The sequence below is a fragment of the Impatiens glandulifera genome, chromosome 5 (assembly GCF_907164915.1).
Source record: "Impatiens glandulifera chromosome 5, dImpGla2.1, whole genome shotgun sequence".
Classification (NCBI taxonomy): Eukaryota; Viridiplantae; Streptophyta; class Magnoliopsida; order Ericales; family Balsaminaceae; genus Impatiens; species Impatiens glandulifera.
In genome coordinates this window covers 40,095,958-40,111,665 of record NC_061866.1, presented here as the reverse complement: position 1 = coordinate 40,111,665, position 15,708 = coordinate 40,095,958, and the positions used below count along the sequence as shown (strand labels likewise).

Sequence of the window (15,708 nt, the reverse complement as noted above, 5' to 3'; positions counted from 1 at the left end):
AAAGAGAACCTCATAATATTGCTTTTCCTACAAATTTAGACATTTATGCACATTCTTCTTCTTTTCTTTTCTTATAAACTATTCTATTTTTATATTTATATTTCTTTCTAATGCTTTTAGTTTAAATACTAATTTAATTCTTTGTAAAATTATTATGTCCCAAATTCATCAAGTTACTTCAACTTATCTTTAAATTTGAGATATTTCATATCTCAGTGAAAATTCTATATAATTGAATTGGAAGAATAATAAATTTATCCTGAGATTGATTTAGATTGTATTCAGTTTATTCACTCCAACTTATTACGTTTATTCTCAAATTTAGTTTATACTCAAATTATGTGACCAGATTTTGATTAAAAAATTTTATTTAGTTTATCATGTAAAATTATTATAACAAATTATTACGCAAACGTTAAACGCTCAAAATAAATGCTGAATCAAACGCACCCTTATTATGCGGGATGATTTTAAAAATAAAAAAAATTATATAGAGGAACTTACTAAAATAGCTCATTAATAAGAGTCGATTTAAGAGATCAATATGTTACATGTTCTATTACATGTAGAAACGTTTTGAGTTGAATCGAGAGTCATTCAGTTCAAACGGGGTCATGGTTGTGGGATATCATTTTAGTTCTCTTTAATTAAAAGAAATATATTTTAAAGAGTATAATTAGTGAGGCCTTAAGGTTTAGGTCATAGTCAAAAATAAAATTATTTTTTATTTAACTTGTAAATTATATTAAAAATATATAATAATACATAATAATTTTGTAATTAAATAATAATAATAAAAAAGTCTAGTATAATTAATTAAATTTTTAATATTGAGTTTAATTTATTTTGTTATTATTTTTATTTTTTATAAAACAAACTTTTAATAGAGAGGGTGAAGGTGGGGAACCTAGCCATCTCGTCCGTCCCAGTCTACCTGCAGCTCTAACCTATAGTCAGCCTAAACATAACAGTATTTTGAGTTTTTAAAATAATTCAAATAAATTTAATTTTTTAATCAATTATATTAAAACGATCACACGAATTAATTTAATTAACCAAAATATTAAAATAATATTTATTTTAAATTATTATTTTTTATTTTATTTATATATATATTAATATTTTTTAAATTTTTTTATCAAAAATAATCATTACCTATTCAAAATCATCAACATCACTATTTTTTTCTCCTTCTAAGTTTTTTAAAAAACATCTATCGAACACAACCTTAGTTTATATCATTGCGCTATTTTAAAAAACATAAAATTTGTGTTTTGACGCTGAATCATAACCTGTAAAATCGGGTGATTTTCGACTAGATTGATTCAGTTTATAATTTCAACTAAACTGATATTATGTAACAATTTATAGCAGTAAATTAGTTTTTGTAAATAAGTTAGTAAATAAATAAAATTATACATCAGCAAATAATAATAAAAAAGATTGATAAATTTGAATGGTTAAGCATATATTACACTCAATTTTAACTATTCAAATAAATTGTATTCTATAATAAATTGTATTTTAGCGTCCAATATTTATTTATTTATTATAACATCATGATAAGAGTGTAGGTACAACATTATTAATGTTACGTCTCTATAAGTAATATTTTTTAAAATTAAAATAATAGTATATTTAGATTTACTTGATGAAAAAGTATAATATTTTGATTTAATTATTTAAATGATTTTAATTAAAAGATTACAATTAATAAAATGTAAAATTGTGTGGGTTTTTCATGTCTTCCTTAATTAATATGTTTACAAATATTATAGTTTGTGGTTGAGAGATATTTTTATAAGGACTATTTAAATGAAATTATCATATTTTAAAAAAATGAAATGTTTATATATATTTATATATTTGTATATAATCTGAATATCCACTTATCAAACAGCCCTTAATAATTAAAGAGAAACGCAGGCGCAACTGGAGTTGGTGGTTGGATGGTCCACGTAAAATGGAATGATTGAAGTAAGGCCTTGTTTGGGGGTCTAGGATGGTGACAGTATTTAAACAGTTTTTCAACTGTTTTATTTTCAAATAAATAGATTTTAGTGTTCTAATTTAAATTGGGAAAAATGTCAATTTTACACACCAAGTTGTAAGAAGGTGTCAAATTTACTTATTAAGTATCAACATTTTATTTATATGTATGAACTTGTCAAAAAATGTCAAATATGTTTAAAATAACATAAATATTAAACGGCGTAAAAAATTTGGCCACATTTAATATCCACCTATTTTATTTTTTAAATTCACATTACTTTTAATTATTTTTCTATTATTTTTCCATTTAAACAAAACTTATTTTTACTTTCTCTCGTCCCTCCACAACTATCCATTTTTTTCTAACTTTTCTCTCTTTGATTAACTCAAGTTCTTTTGGATTTTTACCTTTTTCTAACCTCCAAGTGCTCCCTAACTAAACTTTAAATAGTCATTATTGTTGGTGGAAGTTTTTGCTGGCCGATTCCTAAATCAGAGACGTTGTGGCCAAAATCTTCATTAGTCGAACCCTAAATCATTGTCGTCATTAGAGGACAATGCCGAATCAAGGTAAAATCTCCCTTAACTGACTTGTTTTAATTTTAGTTTTCATAATACTCACCATGTTAAACTTTATTAGCTCCCAGACGTAACCCCAAATTCAAGTCTTTCTCAGTTAAACTTTACACTGTCATTATCATTGGTTGAAACATTCATTGATTGAATCCTAAATTGTCAATGTTGTGGTGAAGTCTTTGTTGGCCGAATCCTAAATTGCCAGTACTGTGGCGAAGTCTTAATAACTCGTTACTTTTTAGAACAATTTTTATAATTAATCAATTAAATATTATTATTAATAATAAAATTATTCATACATGGAGAAATGAAGAGAGAAATATTTTAAAAAAATGGTAAGCTGTGAAGTTAAAAAAAGAGAAAATAAATAAGAAAAGATTTTAATGTTTTGTTTGAATAAAAAATAATTAAAGTAATGTCAATTTAAAAAAAAATAAAAAATATGTGAATATTACATGTGGCAAAAATTTTAACACCGTATAATATTTCTGTTATTTTAAATATATTTGACACTTTTTGACAAGTTCATACATATAAATAGAATTTTGATACTTAATAAGTAAATTTGACACTTTCTTACAACTTGGTGGATAAAATTGGCATTCTTCCCAATTTAAATTATTTAAATAAATTATAATGTATTAATATTATTATATTTAAAATTTAAACTTCTGTTACAAAATAATGTAAATATTTGTGTGGCTTTATATACTAAATAACTCATAAATGCTAAAGGAATTCATGATATGTGATTACATGGAATCCAAATAACCTCACATCAAACAAATCTTATATTATCAATTACTTTTCTTACTTGTTACAAATTATTTATCATAATATTTTAAATGATAACAAATATTAAGAATAATTTGATTATGTTATTTAAATAATTAAAAATATATTAAAATAATAAAATTAATCTTAAAAAAATAACTTCAAATAGAGTGTATGTCATTTGGTTTGTACCTGTTTCATTCTATTTTTTTTTTTTTTTAAATAACTCACATTATTATAGATTCCTTGATTTCCATCATCAATTCAACTATCAAATACAAAATAAAATAATCTCAAATAAATCAAATATTTTTTAAATATAATTTTGATTCATAACTTTTGTTTTTGTTTTTTTCAATTAACAAGAGTTTCATATCTTATATTCAGTCATTAATTATCTGATTCAAATTATCTTTTAATTATGACATTTGGAATCATAAACCATCAGCATATATAACATGGCCTAAATAAAAAAAAATCTTATAAAAACATCCAAATACTCAAATTAACTCCTTTTAATAATCATAATTAATTAACCTCGTTTATGAAGTTTAAAAACCTTCATTTTTTTAAATCATTAACAAAAATATAATTATGCTGGAGCCATGATCAGTTTCTTCCAATTTTCAGCTTTCTCTTCCGTTTGAAATAACATGGAGATTTAATAAAATTGAAATATTAAAATATAAAAATAATATTAAAAAAAATGAAATTATTAATATATATTAATTAGGACACCCTGAATCTCGCCGGTGGTGGCAGAGATAGAGTTGTCGGGGTAGCCCTTAGCCTATAGCATGCAGCCAACAACCTCTTCCCAAGGTATACTATTCCACGTGGCGCCCCCCACTTTTTTATTTCAATTTTTCATATCTTTCTAATTAACCTTTTTTGGATACTTTAATGTAAGATATTTCTAGTAAATAACCTTCTTAATAATAAACTATCATTATTTTTGTTTCATTATAAAAACAAAATAATATTTATAATATAGGTATAATTAAGTGGTTAGTTAATAGGTTCAATATTTAATTAATCAATTATTTGCAGGATAGTTTATTATAATTTTTTTGTTTTGTTTATAATTAGGTTAAATATATAAAAGATAGTTTAAGGCTGTTAATCTTATTATTTTTTTATTTAAATATTTTTTTAAAAAAAGTGGTCACATGAGATCAAACACATAAACCACAAACACACTTGAACAAGCGTAGAATTTGCCATTGACGGACTCGAACCCAAGATCTCTCAAGAAAACTGTGGATATCCAATTTTTGTTGCCACTAGACTAGAAGATGTGATAAAAATGTGGCAATAAGGGTTAAACACATAGTTCGCAAACACACTTAACCAGCCGAAAAACTTGTCGTCTTACGGACTTAAACCCATGACGTCTTAAAGAGGCTAGAGATATTTATATCTTGTTACCGCTAGGCTAAAAGATATGATATTCAAATAATTTTATATTAATACAAACCGAGTATAATTTGAATAAAACACTAAATCGTTGACCCAGTTGATGGGTCGTTTATTGTTCATACTCTCTTATTGTTTAATCGTTTATTATTTAAACCATTTGATTGTATTGGTGATTCTGTATTAAGTTTGTGTATTTTTATTCTTAACAACAAAGTAAATGAAATTATTGAATTTAATTTTTATTTTTTTTCAATAACTCATTATTAAATTTAAATTTTATATGGATATTTGTTTTTATAGTATTCTCTCATTATTTATATGAATCTTTCATTATATCATTCATATATATATAATTAATGATGAATTATAATTTTACAAAATATTTTTAACGTTGTTGTTTAACCACCATCGATTATTAAATGTAATTTTAACTGTCGTTCAGAATATTTAGAAAAGATGGTTGAATTTTTTATAGTGTAAATTTTAATTTTGTATTTTTTTTCTCTAAAATTTGATATATATATATAGATAGATCATCAATTAGTTAGGTTAGGTTGATTTTGTACATGTTATTTGCATTATTTAATTTAATAATTAATTCTTACATTATCTCCTAAATAAATTTTTTTAAATTTTTTTTTATTTATAAAAAGTTACAAAATAATTATCTTAAAATAGCATTGTGTTATATTGAGATTTTATTCTAAATAATTTACAGTTGGTTATTAAATTTTGTTTGAAAATAATGTTTAAATATTTTTTCATATGTATTTAATTATTTGTAAGAGTACATGTTATTAACAAGGTTAAAGTTTAAATTGGTTCGGTTTAATTATATTTACGTATATGAAATTAAAGAATTATAATGCAATAATAATAATAATAATTATTTTTTAATTAAGGAGAACCAACTTAAACCTCACATAACATTCTGATTTTATCCTATACATTTTTTTTTAAATTAAAATCGTGACATTTTAGTTTCTTAATGTTTATGTTTGAAAATTATAGTTTTAACTGTTGGGTTAGATTTATTATTATTTTTATTTTTTTATATAGTTAACTTAGGCACCTTTAATCAACGATGATATTCATTGAATATGATAGGTTTTTCAATTTATTTTAAAATGAGTTAAAGTATTATTTGATTAAAATATATTCTTAAAAGAATTAATTTTGAATTAATTATTTAAATAATATAATTGATCATACATACATATTAATAACTATAGTTGAAGAAGACCCTAGTCTAACTCATTTATTTCTATAGGTGTGTCAACCATAACATTTGGAATTTGTTTGATATGCATTATTTAGTTTGAAAGAATTTCTTTACATTGTTAAATAAAAATGAGTATTTTTTGTAAAATTATAAAAATTATTTTAATATTTTAAAGTTATCTAAAGTATTTTTAATATTTTATTTATATATATAAGTAATTACTCACACTTAATACTTAGTGACAAAATCTGGACTTTGTTTTTATTTGATTGAAATATCATGTTAAATTATTATTATAAATATGTAGGTTTCAACGGGTTTGTTTCAATTAAGTCCAATTGTGCACTATATTTAAAAAATTTGTTATGCAATCGATATTGATATCAGTTTTGTCGATTTTGATTCTATCGGATCCGGTCGATTAGTCGGGTTTAACCGAACCGATAATTCAATATTTTAAATTAATTATTAAATTTATTAAAAAAAATTTAATAATTAGACAAGTCTACATTTATTAAATGATAAAAAAAAGAATTAAATAAATTTAATTTAATTTAATTAAAAAAATAAGAGGCAAAGTTTTTTTTTTTTTCTAAACTCTTGGTTTTCATGTACTTTTATATTATATTATATTATATTATATATTATATATATATAATATTTTAAAATAAACTAATATAAATAATAAAATAATATAAAATATTTAATATTTTAAAATAACTAATATAAATTATAAAATAGAATAACATATTTACAAAATAATTAATATAAATTATAAAATATAAATATATAAATAAATTACAACCGGTTTATCAAATAGACTCTAAACTCTAAATCCTAAATTCTAAACCGTAAACCGATAAAAAAAAATTAGTTTAATAAAAAACGAACTTTTAATCAAAAATTACTATAACCGGTTAACCGATAAACTGAAATCAGTAAACTCTGTTCGATTTTTGTTATAGCACTCGAAATTTATTCAATTTTTGTTATAGCACTCGAAATATATTAATAGGAGGTAACATTGATATGCTAGTCAAAAGTAAACAAACAATTCACAAATTATTATGGATTGAATGATTATTTAAATATCGAATATTAAAAGTTAAATTATTTGGTAATATTCATAAAGAGTATTATTATAATGTTAAAATAAAATATATATTTTAATATTTTATTTGAAAATTCATAGAATAACTACCTTTTAAAGTTGAAAATAGATGATTATAATAAAAGGCCCTTCTTCTAACTTCTTACCCAATTTTACATCCTTTAAAGAAGCCCATCACAAAACAAGCCCATACAATTTCCTACATCTATTTATTGGTACAATTTGCCATTTACACTTTGTAAACATTTAAGGAGATAAATTTAATAAGACAATATCAATAAATTTTTAAAAAGTATTTTTTTCCTAATATTTAGACTCATAATATTTTGAATGATAACCTAATTAAACATATATTTATTAATTAGCATTTTTTTAATTCAAACTTATATTCAACCTTATCAATTGTGTTTAAATGAGTTCAATTTCATCAAAATCATGTTCTTAACTGTATTATGATAGCTCAAATGGTAAGAATATGTCTAAAAAAATCAAATGTCACAAATTCAATTATCACTTAAAATTTCTTAAATTGAAACAAGTTAAGAATCGATGTCTAAGATCAAATTTCACAAACTCGATTCTCAAATAAAACATTTTAAATTGTTGAAATGGGTAATGCCTTATGAAAATGTAATAAATTTAAATCCCAATAAATAAATATAAGATATATAATAATCACAAAGGCTCTCCCATTGATCATCTTCAAAAGATCTTACAAAGGCAAATCAACAAAACAGTAATATTTTAAACATCTAATAGAAAAATAAGCCCTTCACTAAATCATAATTCATTAAATCAAAACTCAAAGAGACTCCATATATATATATATGTATATATAATGGCCTCAAATAATCCTACCACAGGATAACTGAACCTAGGATCATCAAAATAGAAATCAACCAAGCCATATTATTGGTGCATCTCCAATTAGCTGCAATACATCAAAAAGAACAAATAACTGAAAAAACCCAGAAAAATAAACAAATTCAAAAGACCATGTTTAAGAAGATTTCATGACTAACCTTGGTTTGTGTTGTTGTTCGACAAAATGTGTGGCGGCGGACTTGATGATTTATTTGAAACAGGAATGCCAAGTGATAAACAATCCATCCCGATTGCACCTATATCAAAACATAGAAAGATTACACTCTTGACGAAATTGTTTCTAGATATTGAATTGATGAGATTTAGAATCATACAATCTTTATAGCATGGGAAAGTAGTGATGTTGAGCAGATTAAGATATCCCTCCCTACAATTGCATGAATATGTGAACATCGATGTTCTATTACATGAACCTCCACCACATTCTGCCCAATGACAAGCTACAAAACACCCAACAAAAACACACATAAATCGAACAAAAAGTTGAATAAACAACAAGAGTCTAATGATGGAAACATACGGTCAAAAATAGATTCAGTGGTTCGATTTTGTTTGTCTTGAACAGGGGGAGAAACTTCTGCACAAGAGTAATCCATTGAACCTGAAAATGAAAACAACCCATTCTTCAAACACACAAATGGAGAAAGAAAAAGAGGGATCTGATCTGTTCTGATATGATCTGATCTGACTTACAGTTGGGTATTACACAAGGAAGGAAATTGAAACCCTGTTTCCATCCAGAATCACAAACACATTCAAAGAACAAAGTGGAATTAATAGAAGGTTTACAAGTTCCCTTTCCACATTCCACTCCACTGCAAATATCACCTGTTTGTTGTTTTCATATAATTAAACTCTAATGTTGGAATTTCAGATATCAAAACAAATCAAACTCACCTTTGGAAATCTGGGGAAGCAAGAAGAGGAAAATGGGTAAGAACCCAACAATCTTCTTCATTGAAGAAACCATTTTTAGCAAAACCCCACCTCAGAGAACTGAAAATTAGAGAGAGAGAGAGAGAGAAACTGGCTAGTTTTAAGAGACACACGTAGACACGTAGTAGGCAAGATACAGATGGAAGTTGGAAAATTTAAACATTTTTTTAGCATTTAATAATATGTTCTTTTTCGTATGTTTGATTTTAATCTTATCATCAAACATTAAACAAGATCTAGACATGAATGATTCTACAATTCAAAATCAGTGTTTTCAAATAAAACGGGTCATCTTTGACTTTTTTTTTTTTAGATTTTATTCAGTTTTTAAAAAATTATATTTTTATTATGAACCCAATTAATTGAACAAAATCCCCAAAAGTCAAATATCTAACATACTTTTTGGAGTGTTTAATGTTTTTATTTTAAATATCTTATCTACATATCAAATAATAGATATTCCATATATTTATAAATTAAATTTTAATATATATATATATATATATATATATATATATATATAAATGAAGTCTTATAATAAGATTTATATGATGAATAAATACGACTATAGATATAAAATAACTAAAAAAAATAAAGATTTCCAATTGAATATAACCAATTTATTTGCTTAATAAATTTAATAATCAACAACTATAAAAAAGAAGAATCATAATTTATATATATATATATATTTTTTTTATTTACTTACATACTTTTATCATATTCGTAAGAATACACAAAAAAAAATTAATAGTTAGAGTGGTAATCAAATTAGTTTTGTTATTTGAAAATACTCTAAATCCATTAAAAAATTATATCAACTTTTACGTAATCTCATAACTCTATATTCAATCTTATATTGAATGACATATATGTTTGTTTGTCTGTTATGAATGAGTATAAATAAAATAAAATAAAACAGTGGATAATAAGAATAATGCATGTTTGATCAAATATGTACCGTCTTTGTCATTGATATAATATTTAAGAATGTTGAGATTTAAAAAATAAACATCTTATAATATAGTAACAATTCAAATTTCAAATAGCAATCTAATTTGGATATTTATTATGATCAAAGAATAGAAAAATGGTATTTTCAACTTTCAAGGAGACTCGTTAACTTCGTTTAACTTCGTTTAACATGCTCTCTAGCTAGTTAATCACTATTATTATTTTTTCAAATAATTAAATATCAATATCACAAGTTATTTTTTTAACAAATCACTTCACTTATATATAAATATATAAATATATATATATATATATATATAATTATATAATTATATAATTATATAATTATATAATTATATAATTATATAATGATACTTAATTTTTAAAGTGTCCGGATTGTCGGGTCGAGAGCTGTGGTTAATTTGGATATATATGTGAGAGTAAATGAATACTTGGGTCGGATTTTGGATTGACCCGCCCATAAACTTAAAATGATTAAAAATAAAATAAAAAATGTTATAGATATGGTTCGAACTTACAACCTAACAAAAACAAGTATAACACTTTATTTTTTAAATTCAACACTAAATTTGGTTCATCAATAACTTTTAATCAGTCATAATTCTCTTTTGACTCTGCGCTATAGATTTCACTATTATTAATGAGCAATAATAGAAAATTCCGTCATATTTATAGATATAGAAGACATAATTAATATGGATATAGTAAGTCTCGTCTAGGATAATTTAATGGTAGTTTTTACATTTTTCTTTTCACTCGTAATATAAGGAAGAAGTGGACTCTAGAGGTCAAACTAAATGAGTTGAGGAATCAAACTATATCAATTTTTTTAGAGATCGTTCTGTAATGTGAAAGTAAATGAATATTTGAGTCGGATTGTGGGTTGATCCACCCATAAACTTAAAACGATTAAAAATAAAATTAAAAATGCTATCACATTTTTATCGTAATATTTTTTTTTATAATTTTTTATATTATTAATATTTGTAGGAATAAATGTTAATAACCTATGTAGATATTTGAATTCTTGGTAAAGGATGTATTATAAAGAAGGATTTTTTTTTTTATATTTTATTTACTTAAATATAGAGAATGCTATATATATATATATATATATATATATATATATATATATATATATATATATATATATATATATATATATATATATATATAATCTAGGATTAAATGCTGCAGTTGGTAGTTGAAGTTTGAAAAGATGGTCATTCATGGTCCTGCTTAAGATTTAGAAGATAAGGCCTTGTTTGAAAACAGTCAGAATTGTAATTATGTTTGAAAGATTTTTTTTTTAAAATTTATTAAGTTTATTTTTTAAGTAAAAAAATAAAAAAATAACTATTACCATTAAATAAATATATTAATTATTTTAAACAACTATTATTATTAAAAAATTGTATATTTTCGGTTCGGTCTAGAGATTAGTATTGAGAATGTAAATACCATTCCCACCTCGAGTCCTGGGTAACATAGTTTGGGTTCCTCTTGAGACGATTCTATAATTTGAACTTGAAAATTTAGTGTATATATTTATTTAATTAAATAAAAAGAATTGAGAGAGAAAATATATTAATATTTAATTAATAAATATATAAATAAAAAAATAAAAATTAACTATGATTTATTAAAAGAAGCTAATTGAACCAATTTTTTGATAATACGTATTTTTTAAATGACTTTTTATTAGTACATACATGAGTGAACTAGTTATACATGTACATACGTCTAAGTGAACTTTTTTTTCTTATATCTTGTGTATTAAATTATTTAATTATGGGGAAATAAATATGCATCAAAATTAAATAAATAAATAAATAAATACAATACTATATGCATTATATCTTTCTCTTATTTAATATGTTGTTTATTAATTAATATTATAATAATAATTTTGGGAAAAGCCGTGAAGATGGGATTGTCTAGAGATGTCAACAAGTTGATATAAATGTAATTTAATTTTCAATAGTGCAATTAGTGTATATATATAATAGTCGGCTCTTACTTAAATTCCCAATTCAGATTTTAGTTATGGCCGGGCAAATATATATGCCCCACTCCAAAACATTCCAAGTCCCCAAGTATTTTAATATATATATTTATTTTTTAAAAGAACGTCAATTTTTAAAGTATCAAACTTATTTATTATATATTACAAAAATATTTTTTTTAAAAAAAAGAAAAGACATGACAAAGTGTTTTATTTTTATTTTGTATAACTTTAGTAAAATTGAGAGTAACATTTTACCGTTCTTTATCATAATTCCTTCAATCACAATCAAGTTTCTCGTTGCTTTGAATGAAAGGAGTTGACTGTGATTGAAAATGCTATGAATGTATAGGGTTAGGGATGATTTATCTTGTTAAATTAAGTGACATAGTTTTAAATTATAAGAATCATTGCATTCAAACTAGACATAAGAAAAAAATAAAGTAATCATTTTCTCTCCCATTGGAGTCTTCCAACCAAACTCTAAACCGGTGGTTGTGGTGACCAAAAGTTTTGCCAATTGAACCCTAAACAATTGGTCGGTATGGTCAAGCCTTACCCATTTGAACCCTAAATCGTCCCAAATTCAATTTAAAATGGAATGTTCCAAATTCCATTTAAAACAGTGTTGAAGTGTTCTATTCAAATTTTTCGTTAAGTTAATTTTTTAAAATTTTAATTTGATAAAGATGTGTAAAATTAAAGTTCTTAACAAGATACCTAAAAATTGAGAGGAATGTTACAATTCAAACTTCAATTAAAATGACCATTTGCTTGTTGGGAGATGAAAGGTAAAAGGTGAAATGGAGAGGAAATGGATTCCAAGGGGAATGATTTTGTTTTTCTTGTCTGAATGATTAATTGATTAAAGTATTTCGAATAAATAAATTATAATACATGGACATGACGTAGTGGATACTATTTAAAATTTATTGCATTTTTAATAAATTTAACATTTTTTTACCAAGTTAATATATATATATATATATATATATAATTTGGATAGTTAATTAAGATTAAATTAATTTAACTATGTGCATAAAATTTATATCATTTATTTATTTATATATATATATATATATATTTTAAATCCATTAGTTCATTATATCAATAAATAATAAAACAAAATTGGTCAATTTCTTTCTCTTTACAAAACTTATGTCATGATTATTAAAGATGAAAATTTAACTTCGATCTGCTGTAACCGAAATGAATTACCTATTTGAGGTAGTTTTTTTCCAAAATCGAATTAGAATGGAACAAAAATGATATTTGTGTTTACCGGCCCCAAACACAATAAACACAATTAAATATATAAAATCACATTAAATTTATTTATTCATTATATTTTTATAAAGTTGGTAAAATTTATCTCTTTATAATAATATAAAATTTTAATATATTACAATATATATTATATTAAAAAAATCGTTTATATAATTTTATTACATAATTTTTTATTTTTTTAAAAATTATTTTATAAACGGTGCCCTTCGGGGATTACCCGTAACCGAACGGGGCGAGAATAATATTAAAAAATCTCCAAAATAAAAATGGAGCGGGATGGTAAATGCATTCCCCTCCTATAATAGCTCGATTGTCATCATTATTTTCAATTTTATTTTTATTAATAATTGTATTTTTATTATTTATTATTATTATTATAATAATTATTATTATAATTATTACTATATTTTTTATGTTAATTTTTTTATGTTAATTATTATTAATTTTCATTATTATTCTTATAATAATAATTATTATTATATATATATTTATTATTAAAATATTTAAAATTTAAGCGTATAACAGATACCCACATAAAAAAAAAGTGTTTTCAGTTTGTTTTTAATTAAATTTCAAAATATGATTAAATAAATTATATGTAATTTTTTATATTTATTATAAATTTGCTAGTGTTAAGATTCTTAATTAATAAAAAAATAATTTAGTTGACACCCACTAATAACACATTTATATTTAAACTATTGAACTATTATGGTAAAGAGATCCTGCAATTAATTCAGATTATTGTGATTTAAAAAATGTGACGTCTTTTCTTTGTGTATAAAAGAAGGTGATGAAATATTATGATATTAATATAAAATCCTACTAAGATTTTGTTAACATTTTTTTTTTATTTAAGAAACTATTAAGGATCCAATTGAATTCATTACTTTTAGTATATTAAGAAATGTTTTTTTTTTCAATTTGGTTGTGAAATTTATTATTCTAATTAATTTATATTTAACACCCACTTATAACAATTTTATATTTACACTTGAATTCATTATTATTATTATAATTTTTTATTACTATTACTATTAATATTTATTATTTTATTTATTATTATCATTATTTTATTATTTATAACATTATAATAAAACAAACAATATATATATATTTTTTTCAGATATAACTATTATTATTTTTTTCATTTTAAATATATTTATATAAATTCTTCTGATTAATTGATATTTGTTCATTTATGTTTAACACCCACTAATAACAAATTTATATTTAAACTATTGAATTCATTATTTTTATTTGTATTTTATTATTATTATTTTAGTTATTATTATTATTATAACAATATGATAAAACAATTAATATATATTTTTTCAATATAATTATTGATTTTCTTTTCCTTTTTATATATTTTAATGATCAAGAATTAACTTTTTTTATTTTAATTTATCATACTACTTAACCACTAGAAACTCCTATGATATGTTTTTCTTTTCGTTTTTATATTTTTATAATTTAAAAAAAATCAAATAACTATTTAATTTTTTATTCAACAAAGTGTTTCTGACTAAATTAAAAATAAAAATAAAACTAAGATCAAACAAACTCTTATAATTCACTTGATTGTTATAATATATTATTTTGTATTAGATTTTTTTTATGTGCATCTCTTTAATTAAATTAATACAAATTTCAAAATATATCTAATATGAAACAATTTATTTGAAAAGCTTGACCTTCAAGTTGAACATTTTTGTTTACCATTTTTTTTGTTTTTTTTTCTCATTCTCGTAATAAAATATTAAAAAAGTTACAGTTAAGGACATTTGCATCAACTTTGTAGCAGTAAAAAAAGTTTATTCTTTTAAAACTTTCCATACAAAGGTTACATTTCAGCCAAAATTACATAGTCAAAAATTGAGATGAAAAAATAGTATAATTTTTGTTAAAAGCTTATATTCTATTGAACAAAAATATATTTGATGATGAAAACAAGATTAATTCAATAAGGTATATGTTTAATAAACTTAAATATTTAAACTTTTTTCTATTTGTTAAGAGTTTTATATACAAGAATTTTAGAGAATAAATGTTATATAAACTTGTATCATACTATGTTTTTATGTAGATATAATCAAATTTATTTTCAAAGTTAAATCCGTTTTTTTAATGTATGTCATATCTAATATTCAGTTATAAATAGAAACGGATATATGTAGGGGTTATGGTTCGATTTTATTTAAGATACAAATATGACTTTACCCATAATTTCTTAATTTTTATTTATCAATTCTCGCTTTTTTATTATTTTTTGGTTATTTTTGTATACTCACCCTTAACTCGGATTCATTCCTGGATCTGTTTATAGTTATAACACTACATTTATCAACAAAGTTAAGAGGAGGATGATTATACCCAGTTATTGATCACAAAATGATCCTATCAATAACTTCAAACTACAACAAACATATGTCCTTGATTTGAAAATAGGTTAAAACCAATTATCAAATATGATATTGTCTAAGAAATATTAACTATAATTATAATAAAAAATTAGCTAGAGAA

The 15,708-nt window shown here is 22.4% G+C and overlaps 1 protein-coding gene across 1 annotated transcript; it reads right to left on the bottom strand.

Moving 5' to 3' along the window:
• Nucleotides 1–7,761: 7,761 nt before the first annotated feature.
• LOC124940605 lies at nucleotides 7,762–8,599 on the bottom strand. The gene is made up of 4 exons (XM_047481130.1): nucleotides 8,500–8,599; nucleotides 8,294–8,419; nucleotides 8,117–8,215; nucleotides 7,762–8,025 (listed from the first exon to the last, which is right to left on the bottom strand). Exons 1-4 carry the CDS (start codon nucleotides 8,573–8,575, stop codon nucleotides 7,949–7,951), a joined length of 378 nt encoding a protein of 125 aa, XP_047337086.1. The 5' UTR covers nucleotides 8,576–8,599; the 3' UTR covers nucleotides 7,762–7,948.
• Nucleotides 8,600–15,708: the final 7,109 nt, after the last annotated feature.

Excerpts from the sequence above, each read along its gene's own strand:
- LOC124940605 (XM_047481130.1), bottom strand. The coding sequence starts at position 8,575 with ATGGATTACTCTTGTGCAGAAGTTTCTCCCCCTGTTCAAGACAAACAA. Across the intron at positions 8,420-8,499 it reads CACTGAATCTATTTTTGACC|CTTGTCATTGGGCAGAATGT; the intron begins GTATGTTTCCAT and ends GGTGTTTTGTAG. Across the intron at positions 8,026-8,116 it reads GAACAACAACACAAACCAAG|CTAATTGGAGATGCACCAAT; the intron begins GTTAGTCATGAA and ends GATGTATTGCAG.